Source organism: Anomaloglossus baeobatrachus, chromosome 6, assembly GCF_048569485.1.
Source record: "Anomaloglossus baeobatrachus isolate aAnoBae1 chromosome 6, aAnoBae1.hap1, whole genome shotgun sequence".
NCBI classification, from domain to species: Eukaryota; Metazoa; Chordata; class Amphibia; order Anura; family Aromobatidae; genus Anomaloglossus; species Anomaloglossus baeobatrachus.
In genome coordinates this window covers 258,960,133-258,980,006 of record NC_134358.1, presented here as the reverse complement: position 1 = coordinate 258,980,006, position 19,874 = coordinate 258,960,133, and the positions used below count along the sequence as shown (strand labels likewise).

At 44.2% G+C, this 19,874-nt stretch overlaps 1 protein-coding gene across 1 annotated transcript in view; it reads left to right on the top strand.

Moving 5' to 3' along the window:
• Positions 1-1,197: 1,197 nt before the first annotated feature.
• The window catches only part of SERPINB5 (serpin family B member 5), a 115,276-nt gene continuing 96,599 nt past the window's right edge, over positions 1,198-19,874 (top strand). The window contains exons 1-2 of the mRNA XM_075316496.1: positions 1,198-1,305; positions 8,434-8,604. Of these exons, the coding sequence (XP_075172611.1) occupies positions 8,437-8,604 (168 nt within the window). The 5' untranslated portion in view covers positions 1,198-1,305; positions 8,434-8,436. The remainder of the gene's footprint in view (positions 1,306-8,433; positions 8,605-19,874) is intronic.

Sequence of the window (19,874 nt, the reverse complement as noted above, 5' to 3'; positions counted from 1 at the left end):
AGGATAGGCTTCGTAAGAAGCATTTCAAGGTCCTGGAGTGATCTAGCCAGGTTCCAGAGGTGAATCAATTGAAAATCTTTGGAGGGAGCTGAAACTCAATGTTGCCAGTGATGGCTTTAAACTTGTAAGATTTGGAGAATATCTGTATGGAGGAATGGGCCAAAATCCCTGCTGTAGTGTGTGCAAACTTGGTCAAGAACTTCAAGAAATGTCTGAGCTCTAAAATTGTAAACAAAGGTTTCTGTATCAAATATTAAGTTCTGTTTTCTATTGTATCAAATATTTATTTCATGCAATAAAATGCAAATTAATTACCATATTTTCCGGTTTATAAGACACACTTTTTTCCCCCTAAACTGATGGTAAAATGGGGATGTGTCTTATAATCCAGATATGGCTTACCGGGGCGGTCGTGCGGTTGGCGATACTGAGGGCTTAGATGAGGGGTGTCATTGCAATGGAGCAGCTCAAGAGGGTCACAGGACAGAGTGACGGTGATACTATGGGCTTGGAGGTGTCTCAGGGGTGTGGCGACGGTGGCAGGCATCAATGATCTGCCAGTGGGCTGCGGGCTCCTTTGAATTGCCAGCGGTTGACGTGATGGACTTCAAAAAAATACTCGCAGAAGCCAATTTGCGCATTTTCTCGAAGTCCATCATGTCAACTGTCGGTGATTCAATAGAGCCTGCTGCCCATCGGCAGATCAAAGGTGCCTCCGTCGTGACAACCTTGAGCCCGCAGTATCGCTAACCCTCTTGAGCCACCAATACCCACTCTCTGAGCCCGCAGCATCGACGACCTTCTTGAGCCACAATACCCCCTCCTCTGAGCCTGCATATTTTTAAATTTATTATGGTTTTACAAAGTTACTTAAATTTTCTTTTACTATATAGCCTTCCCAGTGCAAGCCCTCTTCTACACCTAGTGTTATTTTGGTGCCCCTCCAAGAAACCTTACATGATTGGCCTGTTTATTATGTAATGATGACATTTTTCTACTAATTGAACGAATGCTTGCAGAATGTTGGATTTCACAAGAGAACTGACAGCAATATTCTTGCAGAAGCATGTTTCTCATTGTAGCACTGTAGCCTCAATGAGTAACTGCTGGAGTTCATTTAGTTAATGCTGCCAATACTTATCATTTTTTCTGTGAAGGAAGAGAACTGACTCATACATGCCTTCTTATGTTAGTGGGTGTGTTCCCTGTGTTCAGGTACAAGTGCAGATTATCCAGCTCTCCAGGGCAGCCGCAGCTCAACTACAAAGCTCTTTTTGGGAAACATTCTCAAGTGGATAAAATCAGGTAGGCTATCTCCAATATACATATATGTCTATTCATATCTACTATATATATGTATATATAGAGATGTATAGATAGATATACATATATAGTATAAATGCTACACTAAAAGCAAATACGGTGACAAACTCTCAAGTTGATGAAGGTGCATAAAAGTTCATTTCATAAGTCCCTCATATTAGAGATGTATATGATTTTACTACTTAACACATCCAATTAAGCACTAACCCTAATGATGTGATAATGTAGCAATAGACTTATATTTCATCCATCTTTACACAATTTGTAAATATGGATTATACAGACTGCAGACAACTAACATGAATTAATCATTAACTAAACTCTACAGGGAGGATCCCTGATGTATCCTGCTACCGTACTAAGTTTTACAGATGTTCATAAAGCATACTGAGCCCTAAGTGTAATAAAATCATGATTACTTGATATGGTAAACATGGAATATATGCCAGTGTCACGTAGATGTGTTGCTTACAAACCAGAATATTTTTGCTAAAACGTTTTCAACAATATGCTGCAATCTAAATACAAATACAAAAGGCTTTGACTGTATTGTTCTTGTGTCAATGAAAATGAAATAGAGATGAGTGAACCCAAACTATAAAGTTTGGTGTTTGCACCGATCACACACTTTACAGAAAAATCAGTGTAAATTCAGATGCTGTTCATATGCAACCACTCGAGCGAGCATTGCTGTGATTGGGTATGCTTGGTGCTCAGCCCAGTGTGAGCTGCTTACAGTGTTTAAATAGCTCACACTGGGGATAAAAACAGTGTTATCGGTTGTAGCGTGCACAAAAAATGTATGAATGAATGAATGAATGAATGAATAAGCACTATGACACCCCCCCGATTGGCACCTCACCTCACTATCAACATACAATATATATAGAGGGCCTGATGTGGGCGAGACAAGTCTGTGGACTACATGACTAAAGCTAAAAATGCAGATTGTGTCAGGTCAGCGATACATCATTGGATTCAGAATCTCTTTGCCTACATCAAGCTGCTCTCAGATGAGATAGCAAAAACCTGCTGACAGATTCCCTTTAAATGTTATAGTCCACTCATATAAAATTGCAACAATATATACTCACCTCCCAGACCAGCACCATTTTAGCAATTCCAGCACCGTGTCTCTCAGCACTTTAGTCAAGTCATGTAAGTGCTGCAGCATATCAGCAGAGGCTAAAAGGTAGCAGCTTTCCGTCAGATGGACCTCTGAAGGCCACAGAACATCAGCAGCTGCTAAAGGCTGCAATGTTCACATGACATAACAATGACACATGAGAGCACAGAGACAGAGCACTGGAAAGGCCACTAGTAATGTATATTTTATTTATATTGCAAACTATAGCATTTAAATCGAGAGGATGCCCACAATGAAGTGCCCAAAGCTGAAAAGGGTGTTGGTCATTGGATTTGCTGGGGTTGTGTTTTTAAACTGCTGTAAATTTTTGCTCTGTAAGAAATGACCTCTTGTAAAGACCAAGAAAATTCGGACTAAAGAAGAGAAACTGATGGCGGATTAAAAAAATACCCCAAAAAATACAATACTCAGGGAAGCATTTGGTTAAGATAAGATCAATAACTGGACACTTTTGAAATGGTAAGAGATCTACTTCCTGTACTGGATCTCCAGTAGAGGATAACCTTTTTACAGTTTTCTAACTATATGAGACATGACCTCAAAACTGTTACCAAGGGGGCAAAATACTGGTTTGGCTTTAGGAACCCACAGCGAACAGGTGATATTGTCAGGGAAAGCTGTGAGAAGCCATACATTGCTTTTGCAATGATTACTGTATGGAAAATGTTATTTTATATGACAGCAACACAAATAGATGGTCCACTAATACGTAGATAGGTCTGATCCCTAAGCTTTAAAGGTGCTTTTTTTTTTTTGGCGCCCTTCCTTTACTAATTGAGGAGGGTACCAAGCAGGGTACCTTCCTCTATATATTGATATGACAACACTTTAAGAAGGCAAGTGCCAAAACAGCCATATACTAATAGCAAATGCATCATAAGGTTGATGGGAATCAACATGCGAGCCGACCAGTTAACAGTTACTTAATCATTTTATTGCACACTTAAACAAAATGAAAAACTAAAACTTGGCTGACATTTTTGAACAACAGGTTAGTGAGGAAAAATTGGGTCAATAACTGTAGAGTCAGCAGTATAATGTGAGAATCATTACTGGTAGCTAAACTACCATATTAACAAATGAAGAGATGATTATTGGAGAACAGGCCAATCAGAAAAAGAGACTCAAGTTGAGACGGTTTCTCTAAAGTTTGCTGCTTCAGTGTTTTTAGCTCTTTTAGTCAAATGTTTATTATATTCAATTATTGTTTATTTATAAACAATTATAAACATTTCATAACTTTTCTCAAACACATCAAGTTTATGCAGCCTCAATATTTAAAATGTTGATGTTGACCCTTCTTTTTCAAGACTTCTGCAATTTCCGTTGGCATGCCATGACTGATGGCCACCCATTCTTGTCTAATCAGTGCTTGGAGCTTATCAATATTTCTGTGTTTTGTTTGTCCACCTACATTTTGAGGATTTACCACAGGTTCTCAAAACAATGGCTCTCAAATAAAGGTCCAGTCACACTAAGCAACTTACCAGCGATCCCAACAACGATAGGGATCGCTGGTAAGTTGCTAGGAGGTTGCTAGTGAGATGTCACACTGCGACACTCCAGCGATCCCACCAGCAACCTGACCTGGCAGGGATCGCTGGAGCGTCGCTACACGAGTTGTTGGTGAGCTCACCAGCAACCAGTGACCAGCCCCCAGCGCCGCATGGAAGATGCTGCGCTTGGTAACTAAGGTAAATATCGGGTAACCAACCCAATATTTACCTTGGTTACCAGTGCACGGAGCTACACGTGCAGAGAGCAGGGAGCAGCGCACACTGAGCGCTGGCTCCCTGCTCTCCTAGTTACAGCACACATCGGGTTAATTACCCGATGTGTGCTGCAGCTAAATGTGCACAGAGCAGGGAGCAGCGCACAATGCTTAGCGCTGGCTCCCTGCTCTCCTAGCTACAGCACACATCGGGTTAATTAACCCGATGTGTCCTGCAGCTACATGTGCACAGAGCAGGAGCCGGCACTGACAGTGAGAGCGGCGGAGGCTGGTAACAAAGGTAAATATCGGGTAACCAAGGACAGGGCTTCTTGGTTACCCGATGTTTACATTGGTTACCAGCCTCCGCAGAAGCCGGCTCCTGCTGCCTGCACATTTAGTTGTTGCTGTCTCGCTGTCACACACAGCGATCTGTGCTTCACAGCGGGACAGCAACAACTAAAAAATGGCCCAGGACATTCAGCAACAACCAACGACCTCACAGCAGGGGCCAGGTTGTTGCTGGATGTCACACACAGCAACATCGCTAGCAACGTCACAAAAGTTGTTCGTTAGCAGTGATGTTGCTAGCGATGTTGCTTAGTGTGACGGGGCCTTTACTCCTGGATTGTTGGTAGAGGTTGCTCTTGGAAAAAGTGTAGATACCATTCTTTATTCATGGCAGTGTTATAAGGAAAAATTATGAGTGAGCCCAATGCCTTGGATGAAAAACAACCCCACACATGAATGTTCCAAGTTGCTTTATTGTTGACATGACACAGAACTCATGGTAGCACTCACCTTTTCTTCTCCAGTCCAGACAATATTCTTCCAGATGTTCCAAAAAGACATGAAGAATAGGGATAAGCGAACCCATGGTTGTTCGGGTTCACCTAAACTTTAGTTAAAAGTTTGGTTCGATTACCAGACTTGACCCTGGACCCCAAACCCCATAGACGTCAATGGGGACCCAAACTTAAGTGCTGTAAAATGGGCTATGGGGCTGCAAAAGGAAGCAAAATGGTGGTAAGTGCAGGACAATTGTCCTGTATACAAATGTGGATAGGGAATAAATAATTTAAAAAAATGGCCTGGGTTCCCCCCTATTTTTGATCTCCAGCCAAGGTAATGCAGACAGTTGTGGACTGCAGCCCTCAGCTGTGTGCTTTACCTTGTCTAATTATCAAAAATAGACATGACCCCACGCTGTTATTTTATTATTTTTTTATGAAAATAAGAAATCCTTTTAAAAAAACACCATGAGGTCCCCCCTATTTTTGATAACCAGCCAACCTAAACCACACAGCTGGGGGCTGGTATTATGAGTCTGGGAAGGCCCATGGTTATTTGGCTCTTCCCAGCCTAAAAATAGTAGCCCACAGCTACCCGACAAAAGGTGCATCCATTAGATGCTTTTATTCTGGTGCTTCGCTGTTCCCGATTGCCCTGGTGCAGTGGCAATCGGGGTAATGGTTTATAGGGTTGATGTCAGGTGCCATCAATCTCAGGGGTTAGTAATGGAGAGGCTTCTATCAGACACACCCATTATAAACCTGGTAAGTGTAAAGTAAAAAAAAACCCATACACACAGAGGAAAAAATAGTTTATTTGAATAAAGACTCCCCCACAGTTCCTCATTCCCCAATTTATTCATTTAAAAAAATCCTCAACATTCTGATGTAATCCAATGGTGTAATGTCACTTGACGTCCATCAAGCCTGAGAAATTCAGAAATTCCGTGCCTGCCGCTGACAGCGAGCAAACTATGGAGTGTCACTCTAAGCACAATGCTTTATACTGTAGGTTGAAGTAACTCTCAGTTAGCGTCAGGCAAGGAATTTTCCACAAGTGTGGGAAACTCCATGCCTGACGCTGACAGAGAGTAACCTATGAAGCCTCATTCTGAGAATGAGGTTCCAAAGGTTGGAGTAACTCCAACTCTCTGTCAGTGCCAAGCACAGAAGTGCTCACAAGCATGAGAAATTCCATGCCTGCAGCTGACCATAAGTGACCCATGGAGCCTTGTTCTGAGCATGCATGAGGCTCCATAAGATTCGATGGACATTGTGGGACATTACATTGGATTACATCGGAACTTTGAGGATTTTATTTAATTAATAATTTGTTGAACGATGGAGTGTGGGGAGTCTTTATTCAATTAAACTATTTTTCCCTGTGTGTGTTTTTTTTTTTTTTTTTTTTACCAAATAACCATGGGCCTTCCCAGCTTGATAATACTAGCCTGCAGCTGTCTGCTTTACCTTGGCTAGTAAACAAAAATGGGGAGACTCCAAGTTTTTAAAATTTATTTATATAAGGCTAAAACATCCGTTAGTGTCCCATAAAAGGCACTAAAGGGTGCAAGTGTACAATATGTAGGGGGGACTTACTTTGCTTTTGTCAATTTCCAGAGGACAGAGTGTGCCGAGCATCACATCACCAGGTGATATAGACCCGATGATTAGATGCGGCCGGCCAATCACAGCCATGCCAGTACCTCGCATGGCTATGGAAGTGCCCAAAGCTGGAAAACTTGTTGAATGGCCTTGCTGCAGGATTTTTAACAAACTTTATTTAGCATACGAACAGCATCGGAATTTGACCACTTCCGTGAGAAGTCCGTGCTCAAGTTTGAGTACCAGACACTAGGTGTTTGGTGCAGTCCCCGAACTTTACAGTTCGGAATTGCTCATCTCTAGTAAAGACGACTTCATCAGAGGAAATAAGCTTAATCTTTGCCCTTTCACAAAGAAAGCTCTGATGCATAGATCTGAATAATAAAACAACTATTGCAAATAATTTTGATTTCTATACAGCATTGGTTGTAGCTAAACAGAACATCTATTTGCAATTTTGGATGTTCTCCCTTTGTTTGTCTAGGTTTTTTATAATTTTAAGTTCCTTCCACAATAATCACACTTCATGACTACGTTTACACAAATTTTGACCACATAATGGTATAAGACCTTTTCATTTTTTTATGTTGACCTGGACACAAGATGTAATAGGGACTGCAGAGCAAAATAAAACATTTTTTATTATTGCCTCTCCATTGCTGGGATATTAGCAATCAAATTATTTGCCTTACAATGAATTCACTTTTGTAAGTGCAATTGAGTGTTATCAGATAGATTAGTTTTCAATGGGGGCATGAACTTCTCCCTGTATACCAATAACCAACAATGACAAAACAATCACTGATCTTAGGGAGACCAGCTAGAGAAAACACTGCCGGCAGCCAGTGAAGGCGCTCAACACAGTGAAATCCTAGGTGCATTGCCCCCTGGGAAGTATGCAAATTAAAAAGATCCGTGTCGAGACTTCTAAAAGGCTCCACTGACCTTTTTGATTTGTATAAGATTTTGAATCATGTAAGAGCCCTGATATCGTGGTCTAACCTCCTGTATGATTAGAAAGTGCTGTTAGTACACACTCCAAGTGAAATTCCTCTGATAACATACACTTGGAGTTAACAAAAGTCAACTCATTAGGTACCAAATAGTTTGATTGCCAATATCTTCGCATTGGAGAAGCAAAATAACAAAAAATAAAAATGTTTTATTCCACTCTGTAGCCACTATTACATAGTGTGTCTAATTCAACTTGAAAATTTGGGGAAAGGTCCTCTTTAAGCAGCACGAAAACAGTAGTGCCGAGAGACACGTTACTTGAATTATGTTCAATATCTTCAGGGAAGCTTAGATTACTCATATGGGTGTGCCACATTTTTGAGAAAGGAAACCTAAACAATCTGTCCTAGATTTTTGTACTTTATCAAAAGATAGTGACTATGGCTTGCAGACACGACAAAAGCAGATATAACAAAATGCTGTTTTATATCAGTTTGGAAATATTGTAAATGTTAAGGCATTCATTAAAACTTCTGTGTTGCAATAGATCCCAGTTTTTCAGTACACCACTATTATACTGTATATTAAAGGGGAATATCATCAGAGATAGTTAATTCCAGATCTACAGGATATCAATGCTTCGGGGTGACTACTTTTTCATCACGCAAGGGGATTATAATCGGTTACATCTAGATTTGACCATGCTTTTGTCATTTAAGCCTATTGTAGTTACAGAAAGCAAATTGCCCTTCTTGCTCGCGCACTGCCCTCTCACCTTTGCATTCTGTTAAACCAGACCATTTTGTTTTGATCTGTTTGGTAATGGTCCCAAAGATATTCCATATAATGCTCTACTGTATATGTTATGATGCACTATTTTCATGGACTATTTTACTTTTCAGATAATGGATAATTTTCGTCTAGCAAATGCAGCCTTGGCCATAGACATTTACCAAAAGTTAAATGAAAAGAGTAAGACTGAAAATTTTATCTTCTCGCCATTGTGTATTTCATCTACTTTGGCTTTAGCTTTTAAAGGAGCAAAAGGAAATACTGCAACAGAAATAGAAAAGGTAGGTAAAACGAATTATTGTACATATTTCATTGGTATGGAGTCTTTCTAATGAGCTTTATAATTCAGGATATTGGTGAGCTTTTGAAACTGACAAAAGCTCAAAACCAGTGTTCTTTCCTATAATATACATGTATCACCGTTAAACCTGAAGATATGCAGTACTCAGCATAAATCAGTAAGATTTTAATCAATAGCACACTGAACACAAGAACAATTCCCAAACTTTTGACAAGACTTAGCTTCATAGCATAAAATGAAAGTAAATGATATACAGAAGGTGAAATAAGTATGGCACATGTCATCAATTTTCCAAGTATTGTATTTTCGTTTTATAAGACGCACCATATTATAAGGAAAAAAGGTAAAAAAAAATATGGGACCCGTTTTATAATCCAGTGGTGTGTTACCGGGGAGGGAAGGCGGCAGCACTGGTGGAGTGGGGGTCACAGGTGGCAGGGGCAGTGCTGGAGTTCGGCAATGCTGCAAGCGGTGCAGAAGGGGGCCCAGATGCTTACTGCGGGTGGCATGGCTGTGCTGGTACTGCGGGTGCTGCTGTGTGATGGGACTGTGGGCACTGCTCTGTACTGGGGCTGCGGGTGCTGCTCTGTGCTGGAGCTGTGGGCGTTGGTCTGTGTTTGGGCTGTAGGCGCTGCTCTGACCTGGGGCTGTGGGCACTGCTCTGTGCTGGTGCTTGCTGTAGGCGATGAGGCACGGGCCATTCCGAAGATGTTGGAGGTGCCCGGAGTCATCAGTTAAATGACAAGTCGAGGTCTCATCTGCACACGCACCACCTCCGGATGCCATTTTCCTTAAGCCCGCTGCTGGGAGATGAATGGACCGGAGGCGGCATGTGCGCAGATGAGATCTTGAGCCGAGAGCTCAATCTGTGCACACTCCGACTCTGGGCACCATTATTTGAAGCCCTCACTGCTGACATCTTCAGAATGGACATGCCTAACTGCCCGCAACCCCGGCATAGAGCAGTGCTGCACAGAGCAGCGCCGCCCACCGCACAGAGCAGCGCCAGACAGAACAGCATTGCACAGAGCAGTGCCTGCAGCCCCGAAACAAAGCAGCGCTCACAGCACAGTGCACAGCATTGCCCCTGCCTCCTGTGACCCCTCTCCACCACCTCAGATAAGCTACATTCCGATTTTAAGATGCACCCCTCATTTTCCTCCCAATATTTTGGGAGGAAAAGTGTGTCTTATAACCTAAAAAATACAGTAAATATATTTCTAATAATGTTATTTAGATGAATTTATCACCAGATGTCAGTAACAACCCATCCAATCCACACAGGCAACGAAATCAAACCATATATGTCCATAAATTTAGTGATGTAGAATAATGAGAAATTACATTGTAAAAAGTATTGAACACACTTATTGGAATGTAATAATTACTTAATTCAAAAGCCTTTGTTGGTGGTAACAGCTTCTAGATGCCTTTTATATGAAGAAAATAGTTGCATGCATTGCTGAGGTGTGATTTTGGGCCATTCTTCCACACTAACACTCTTTAAATCCTGAATTGTTTCATGGGCTCCTTCTATCAACCATGAGCTAATAGTTCCTTCTACACATTTCTTATTGGATTCAGGTCAGGTGATTGGCTGGGCCATTCGAGCAGCTTTATTTTCTGTCTCTGAAACCAATTGAGAGTTTTCTTGGCTGTGTGTTTGAGATCATTGTTGTGCTCAAATGTCCACCCTCAATTTATCTTCATCATCCTGGTAGATGGCAACAGATTTTTAGCAAAAATGTCTCATTGATATCAAGTTTGTCAGTGCCATATGCTGAAAAACAGCCCCACACCATGATGTTCCCACCCCCAAAGTTCACTGTTGGTTTGGTGGTTTTGGAATGATATGCAGTGCCTTTTCACCTCCAAAAATGGTGTATATTATGGCATACAAATAGTTCAGTTTTGGTTTTATCTTACCAGACTATTGTCGCGGGCGGGGAGGAGGGTGTCGGCACACCACGCTCACCCCTTCTGCTCGGGTCCGGCGGCTGCTGCTCAGTGGTGGCTCGAGCTGTGGGCCGGATCCCGGGGGTTTCTCGAGCGGCACTCCTCGCCCGTGAGTGAAAAGGGGAATTTGGTTGGGGAGATTGTTTATTGTCCGTGACGCCACCCACGGTTGTGGTGATTGAGTGTACACCACCGCTGCTCTATATGGGGATCCCGGGGATGGTGAGGCGGAGCAGCCAGTTGTTGTGTTGTCCCTCCGTGGGTAGGGGTTGGTGATCCCGGGGCCCAGTGGGGTGCAGGGGCAGCGCTGTGCCTTGCGGCACTGAGGTACTCACTCAGCCAGTAAACACGACACAGTTCTCGGTAAACAAACGGCTGGTTGGACGGGTCCCTCGGACGGTTCACGATGCTGCGGTTCCCTGCAGTTAGCGGTGACGGTCTCTTCCCTGCACCTTTGAAATGTCTGTTTGGTAGCGATGGCTTCCCACCGGTTACCCGCTCCCCGACTGCAATCTGAGCCGGAGGAGCTCCACACTTTGCCCGCAGGCGCCGGCCCTGGGAAACTGGTGCCTTGGCGGTGGCGGTGTTTCCCCGTTGTGGTTGGACCTTTGCCATCAATCAGGACTTGCTTGCTGGGGGATCTACGTCCCCTTCACTAACGGATTTGGCAATTTACGGCGACTCCAAGCCTTGCCGGGATCCGAAAGGCCCCTGCCTTGGTGCTGACTGCCCTTTGTATACTGCTCCAGACCCCCGGGCACACAGCCTCCGTGGTCCTTCCAGCAACTTCCAGACAGTCCCACTGCAGACCTTCACCACCGTCTGCTGACCTTGCTGACTCCGTCTGGGCACACAGCCACAGACCACCTTCAGGCTTTTCTGTCACTTCCACTGTTGTTTCACTTCACTCTAGCTCCCTCCTGAGCTACACTCTGTTCCACAAGCTCGTCTTTCTGCTCACAAGCCCTGCCTGGGCTAAACTCGCTGTTTACTCCTTCATGTCCCTCACTGGACTCTCTGGTTTCTCCCGCATCCAGAGCTGTGACCTCCTCGGTGGGCGGAGCCAACCGCCTGGCCCACCCCCTGGTGTGAATCATCAGCCTCTGGAGGAAGGCAACAAGGATTTTTGGTTAGCTGGTGTACCTGCAGGGAATGTGGGGTGTGTGTGTGTTGTTACCTGTGTCCCCTGGCTTGCCCAGGGCGACACACTATATTCTCCCAGTATTTCGCAGGCTTGTTTAAATGTTATTGAGCAAACTTTAAACGTGCTTGAACATGCATTTTTTTCCCAGCAATTGAGTCTTGCAAGGTGAGTGTGCATACAGGCCATGGAGGTTGAGTGCATTACTTCTTATTTTCTTTGAAACAATTGTACTTGCTGATTCTACAGTTTGCCATGGCCCACTGCCACTCTACATGCACCACCATCAGTGGGACATACACTTCCAAATCCCTTACCACAAGCCTTGCACATTTTAAATTAGGTATGCAGCTAAGAGTGGAATTAATAGGCACTAGGGTTCACCGGCGGTCACAGTTGGTGCTGTAGGAACCCGGCTATGAACTCTGGTGACTTGACTGATGTCACCTATTCTCACAGCCGATTCCCCTACTGCCCTCAGTGTGTTTCAGAAGCTGCAGTGATCGATTGTGTGCCGCCCTCGCGTCAGAAGCCGGGCTGCTTGGATCCAGATCCGCGGTGGCTTGAGGGGCGTCCGGACCCAGTGGTTGTGCGGCTACTCGAATTAAGGGAATATTTACAGGGGATGGTGTATTTACAGTTTGTGATGCCACCCGTGGTGTGTGGTAAGGTGGAGTACCACCACTGCAGCTGGGGAGTACCTGGTGGAAATGGAGTGGGCAGCCAGGTGTTTAACCCCTCCATGGGTAGGGACTGAGTGATGGGAACAGGGATGTGCAGTTGGGGAGGTAAGGGTCACTTGCATACTCACTCAGTCCAATAATGCTGACACCGACAACTTAGTAAACCAAAGTTATGGACACCGCTGCCGCTGAGGGGGAGCATGTTTGGGTCCCGTTTCTGCTGGTGTTGCCTGATGATCTGTGACCTTTCCCTTGGCACCTTGTTCTCTTCTTAGTTGGCCCCTATAGCTTGAAACTAGTCGGGTCCCGCTTCCCAGTGAGGCTAACTGAGGGAGCTTGCTCTCAGGGTTCACGCTTGGGATTTCCTAGACCGTTTTAGTGGAAAGTCCTATCCCCCTCGTTGCGCTAGTACCCCGATTTTGGAGCGGGTGGTGAGCGGATCTTGAAGGCTCCGTTCTCGTCGGGTTGAATTGTCAGGTTGCCTGAAACTACTCCCCGATCTGGGGTCCACGTACCCGTCGTGCACTGGTCCCAGCCCGGTGATGGTACAAGCCACCGGCTGACCTCCATGACAATACCGTGCCCCTTGTCATGATCCCTTGCGACTGGGGGTCCAGCTCCTACTAGGCCCAGACCGTCTGCTACCTAGTACTTCCAAGGAGCCCAGCTCGTGACCTCCTCTATCCTTCACTTCCAACACTGCACTGGCCTACTCCTGACACTCCTGACCTCCCCTTAACCAACCCCCCAAGTGGGCGACCTTATTCCACTCAGGCCATCCACTGGTGTGTCTGGTGGGTGTGGTGCAGAGTGTTCCTAGGATTTTGATTAGCTGGTTTTGGCAACACCATTGGTTAGGGACTCGTAACCAAGAAGGAGGTGGATATTGCACAGAAGGGAAGATTGCACAATACCCTGTGACGACCTGATAGGCCAGTGCGTCACAATCCCCCTTGTTTAAAGGACATCAGAGGTTTATTTATTTATTTTTTTCAAACTGTGAAATAGAAAAAGAAACCTTTTTATTCACACAATACGTCCCTCATCAGGGAGGCTGCTAACTTAAACGTTACTAACACTTTATGAGTCAATCGTTCCAACGGTGTAACGCTGCCGTTTCAGTAGTAGCGGAGACTCAACCTGCTCCATTGCAGCCTCTTCCTACAACAGTCCAGTCCCATGCCCGAGATCCCATTAACCCGCCACCCAAACAACCTGACCCCCTGCAAATCTGTTGTGGGTCCGTGACCGGGTTAAGGTCCCGGGTATTCTATTAGACGACTCTGGTGGGCATGTTTTTCATCACTGCAGCTTCTGGATGTAGCAGAGCCGGGATTGTCATGGGACATCATGTGGATTACGTCTGACCTTTTTTTATTGTTTAAAATAAAGAATTTTTGTGTTTGTTTTTTTTATTACAGGGTTAGTAATGGGGGACCTCATAGATACCTCTCCATTACCAACCCAGGGCCTGAAGGCAGGTGTGATTTTTGACAAATCACAGCTGACATCAATCCCATATATTACCCTGATTGCCGCCACTCCAGGACGATCGGTATGAGCTGCGTAAAGTGTCATAATTGGCGCATTTAATGGATGAGCTAATTGTGAAGCGGCTGAGAACTGCTATTTTTAGACTGGGGAGAGCCTAACAACCATGGACCTTCATAGCCTGAGAATACCAGTCCCCAGCTGTCTGCTTTATCTGCGCTGGTTATCAAAAATGGGACAAGCCCACGTTGTTTTTTTTAAATTAATTATATAATTAAATAATTTAAAAAAAAAATCAGAGTTGGGGAGCCTCTATTTCTGATAACCAGTCAAGATAAATCAAAGCAATCTATTTTATCTGCGCTGGTTATCACAAATAGGTGGGGGACCACATGTCAAAGTGGCGTATTACTTTGACAACATTGTACCCAGATGCAACCTGCATTTCACAGATGCATCCAGGCATCTTTTCCATGCTGCTCCATTCAACTTCAGCACTTTTCCATCCATTTCAGCATTTTTACAGCCCTGCCAGACATCTTGGGAGGGTCCGCCAGAAAATTATTTCCCACTGACTAGCATTAGATTTGTTATTCGTGACGAATACACAAGTAGCACAAAATATTCGAGATGAATAATCTGAACCCTTATATTTTAGTTTCAATAATAAATATAAATATATATATATATATATATATATATATATATTTTAGTGTCAATAATAAAACACAGAAGAATTACTCAGTGTACTGTGCACTGTGCAATATAATTAATATAATTTGACATCTATTGCATTGTAAATTTATTCTGAGGATTTTCATAGTTTATTTCATCCTTTACAATTCAAAGTAAAGTAGGGGAGCAGTGTTTACCCTGTGTGGCTTCCAAACCTTTCCACTCCAAAGCCTGATCCCCTTTATCCACACAGTGCAGTCTAAGCAGCTTTCACTTAATCCACACGACCCAAACACTGCTTCTCTATGTGCACAACAAAGAAGAAGCTCTGTACTATAAACACCTACTACTTCATCTGCCCATTGATCCACACTCAGGGGTGGAATTCTGTGGGTTCTCTCTGGCAAGGGGAAACTGACTGTTAAAACTGCAGCTGGTACCTTGAACCAGCATGAAGCAGCGACCCGACCCAGTTGTTAGGGGCCTGCTGGTTTCAACTGAGTGTGCGTCTTCAGACTCACATTCATTTGAAACATATTGCCGTACAGGAAAACTTTCTTGCACCGCAATAATTAAAATATCCAGCAGCCTATCAGAGGCTGGTAGATGATGTTAGCATGCTCATCTCCAGCGTCAGCCACCGGCCTATCAGAGACCAACATCTGACATCAAGGCACACATTGCCAGCGTATGATATCACTGCTGTGCGATGGCTCTTCCACACCCAGAATGAAGCAAAAAGAGGACACTGCTGGACCGCGAACAGTTAAGAAGAATCTTTTATTATTTTATTTCATTTCAATATTTTATTTTATTTCATTATTTTAGTCATATGAGGATTATATGGGGACCTGCATGGTTAACATATGGGAACCAAAAAGGGGGACTATATGGGGAACAGGATGGATGACATATGGGGACAAGGATGGGAGATTATAATGGGGACCAAGATGTATCACATATGGGGACCAAGAGGGAAGATTATATCGGTACCAGGATGAATGACATATGCTGACTAGGATGAGAGATTATATGGGGACAAGGATGGAGGACATTTGTGGACCAGGATGGGAGATTATATGGAGACCAAATGGGGGACATAGGAGGACCACATATATGGAGAACATATTGGGCCCAGCATGGGGGATTATAAACAAAGTAAAAAAATGCTGTTGCATTTTTAAACTCAGAATTAAAGCTTTTTTTGTAATATTTAAAAATCATTTAAAACTTGGATTCACATCTGCAACAAAAACACATCAAATGAGGAGGGAATATGCATAAAAGAAATGCAACAAACAGGCAATAGTGAGAGATAATGGTTGTGTTGTGTGTTACAGACACTTTCAGAAAAACGCAGTAGAAAAAAAATGGAGAATTTATGCTTTGTTTTTCATTATTTTTAGCCCTTTTATAAGAACGAAAAAACTGACTTTTTCTTCATCTCTACATTAAAGGTACATAGAGATACACTGTTATGTAAAGATGTAACTCTATGTACCTGAATAATATGTTTCTGGGTTCACAGCATGCAATAGACTCTGACACAGGAGTAAACCAAGTCTCTGGGTGCCGCTGCCACTCTGGGGAGCTTGTCCGGGAATCCGTCGCCGTTGGTATTGCTGACGATCTGGAGCCTGCCTCCATGCACTAGTGTTTAGACGTTTCTGAGTGACTTCTCAGCCTGAAGCTGTCAGGGTCCTGCTCCCTATAATTAAATAGAGTAGCTGTGCTCTCGATGGCTGACACTTGGGATCTCAGTGGGCCGCATAAGCTGGAAAGCCCTATCCCACTCGTTGTGTTGGTGCCTTCAATCTCTGAGTTCTTGGGGAAAGTTCATAAAGAGACTATCTTCCACAGGTTAATTATCAGGTTGCGTGAAGCTACTCCCTGATCTAGGGTCCAGTACCCTGCCGTTCTCGGTACGGGTCCATTTGCTAGATTTTCCGGTGCCGACCGTTCTCCAAAACTAAGTCTGGGCACCCTTCTCCAATACCCTGCGACCGGGTTTCCGACTCCTCCGGTCCCAGACCACCATCTGCAATCTAACCAAAGTCTCCCAGAGAGCTACAACTCCCTTAGCTCCTCACTCTCTGAGGGCTACTCTGTTCTGACTATGTGCCTCCCACCAGTCTGCCTGACCCTAGGCGGGTGGCCCTTTTCCAGCTAGACCACCCACTGGTGTGCATGACAGTGTGTGGTGTGAGGTGTGGCTAGGATTTGAATGCTGATGGAAGCAATACCAATAGTTAGAATCCCAGAACCATGGAGGGTGAGTTCTATACTATCAGAGAATGGAGTGCAGTTCCCTGTGACACCCTGATAAGGTCAGGGGCATCACACATCGTTTTCTCACTACTGATGACATGCCACGTGTACATTGTATATACAGTTAGGTCCAGAAATATTTGGACAGTTACACAAGTTTTGTTATTTTAGCTGTTTACAAAAACATGTTCAGAAATGCAATTATATATATAATATGGGCTGAAAGTGCACACTCCCAGCTGCAATATGAGAGTTTTCACATCCAAATCGGAGAAAGGGTTTAGGAATCATAGCTCTGTAATGCATAGCCTCCTCTTTTTCAAGGGACCAAAAGTAATTGGACAAGGGACTCTAAGGGCTGCAATTAACTCTGAAGGCGTCTCCCTCGTTAACCTGTAATCAATGAAGTAGTTAAAAGGTCTGGGGTTTATTACAGGTGTGTGGTTTTGCATTTGGAAGCTGTTGCTGTGACCAGACAACATGCGGTCTAAGGAACTCTCAATTGAGGTGAAACAGAACATCCTGAGGCTGAAAAAAAAGAAAAAATCCATTAGAGAGATAGCAGACATGCTTGGAGTAGCAAAATCAACAGTCGGGTACATTCTGAGAAAAAAGGAATTGACTGGTGAGCTTGGGAACTCAAAAAGGCCTGGGCGTCCACGGATGACAACAGTGGTGGATGATCGCCGCATACTTTCTTTGGTGAAGAAGAACCCGTTCACAACATCAGCTGAAGTCCAGAACACTCTCAGTGAAGTAGGTGTATCTGTCTCTAAGTCAACAGTAAAGAGAAGACTCCATGAAAGTAAATACAAAGGGTTCACATCTAGATGCAAACCATTCATCAATTCCAAAAATAGACAGGCCAGAGTTAAATTTGCTGAAAAACACCTCATGAAGCCAGCTCAGTTCTGGAAAAGTATTCTATGGACAGATGAGACAAAGATCAACCTGTACCAGAATGATGGGAAGAAAAAAGTTTGGAGAAGAAAGGGAACGGCACATGATCCAAGGCACACCACATCCTCTGTAAAACATGGTGGAGGCAACGTGATGGCATGGGCATGCATGGCTTTCAATGGCACTGGGTCACTTGTGTTTATTGATGACATAACAGCAGACAAGAGTAGCCGGATGAATTCTGAAGTGTACCGGGATATACTTTCAGCCCAGATTCAGCCAATTGCCGCAAAGTTGATCGGACGGCGCTTCATAGTACAGATGGACAATGACCCCAAGCATACAGCCAAAGCTACCCAGGAGTTCATGAGTGCAAAAAAGTGGAACATTCTGCAATGGCCAAGTCAATCACCAGATCTTAACCCAATTGAGCATGCATTTCACTTGCTCAAATCCAGACTTAAGACGGAAAGACCCACAAACAAGCAAGACCTGAAGGCTGCGGCTGTAAAGGCCTGGCAAAGCATTAAGAAGGAGGAAACCCAGCGTTTGGTGATGTCCATGGGTTCCAGACTTAAGGCAGTGATTGCCTCCAAAGGATTCGCAACAAAATATTGAAAGTAAAAATATTTTGTTTGGGTTTGGTTTATTTGTCCAATTACTTTTGACCTCCTAAAATGTGGAGTGTTTGTAAAGAAATGTGTACAATTCCTACAATTTCTATCAGATATTTTTGTTCAAACCTTCAAATTAAACGTTACAATCTGCACTTGAATTCTGTTGTAGAGGTTTCATTTCAAATCCAATGTGGTGGCATGCAGAGCCCAACTCGCGAAAATTGTGTCACTGTCCAAATATTTCTGGACCTAACTGTATGAGGAAATACCGGTACTCAGGTGTCCTCATCAATTATCAGAATAATGTACGATTTTTCAACAATTTCCTCACCATACACGTAATAGCTGACACACAACTGCCATATGACTCTAACATCTGACTTTTATAAATATTAGTATGAAGTCACAGTGTCATATTAGGAGTCGGACATCCCTAAAATGTCAATTAGGTATTACACGTCAGTCATGTGTCAGAGTGAAGAATTTATATCAAATTTATTTGATGTTGACATTTCAATGTTAGAATTTTCTCAAATGTCAAATATCAGAATAATATAAATTTACTACAAGTTTATACCTGATGCTGACACCTGGTATTTGATACATTGAGTATTCAGCAACATTTCCTTGAGTTTTAGGATGGTTTCTCATTATGTTTTACCACTCGTCAGTGCATTGGAGGCCTATGTCCGAAGCCCTGAAAAAAAGGATTTGGGCATATGCACTTGTACCGCCCCGCGCTCGGCCGCAGCCGAGCCGCTCAGATCCGGGCTCGTTGGTAGGTGGCTCGAGTGCCTCCGGACCCTGGGTCACTTTGCTCTGAAAGGGGATGCTGGCGCTTTCGGTGGGGGTTAGGTAGGTGCATGGCCGGAGCCGCGCTTGAGTTCGTAACGCCACCCACGGGATGTGGTGAAGGTAGACATCACCACTGCAGTTACGGGGCACCCAAGGGAGATGGTAGTGCAGCCAGATGTTAACCCCTCCGTGGGCAGGGATGATGGCACATTGGGGATAGCTGGGCAATGCAGGGCGATATGCGCGGCCAGAGGGCACTGTTGTACTCACTGTTATTGACACACACAAGTCTCTGGTATACCAAGTTGATGGTGGTCGGTGCCCGAAGCCGACTGCGGTCGGGTGGTGGTGGTGATGGTGGTCTCTGCCTTTCTCCTGCACCGTGTTGTGTAGCTGTAGACTGCCTGCGCTTCAGCGATGGGAGTCCGCTCTTCGGCTTTGTGTATGTCGGGAGAGCCCTTTTGCCCACAGACGCTGGCCCGTGGGATCTCTCTGCCTGTGCGGTGGCTTTCTACCCCCCTCGGTGGGCTGTTGTCTTCACTCGGGACTTGGGTGGGAAATGACCTATAGTCCAGACCGCAATCAGTTAATGATCGTTTCAGGGTCTGAGTACCCCCCTGTGTGCTTCGGCTTCCGAGTCGGTTCCCCGGGTCGGTACCGGCGGGCCACTACCCTGTTTCGGTCCACCACGGTTCCACCGAGCCGTCTTCCCGGCTCCTGCAGG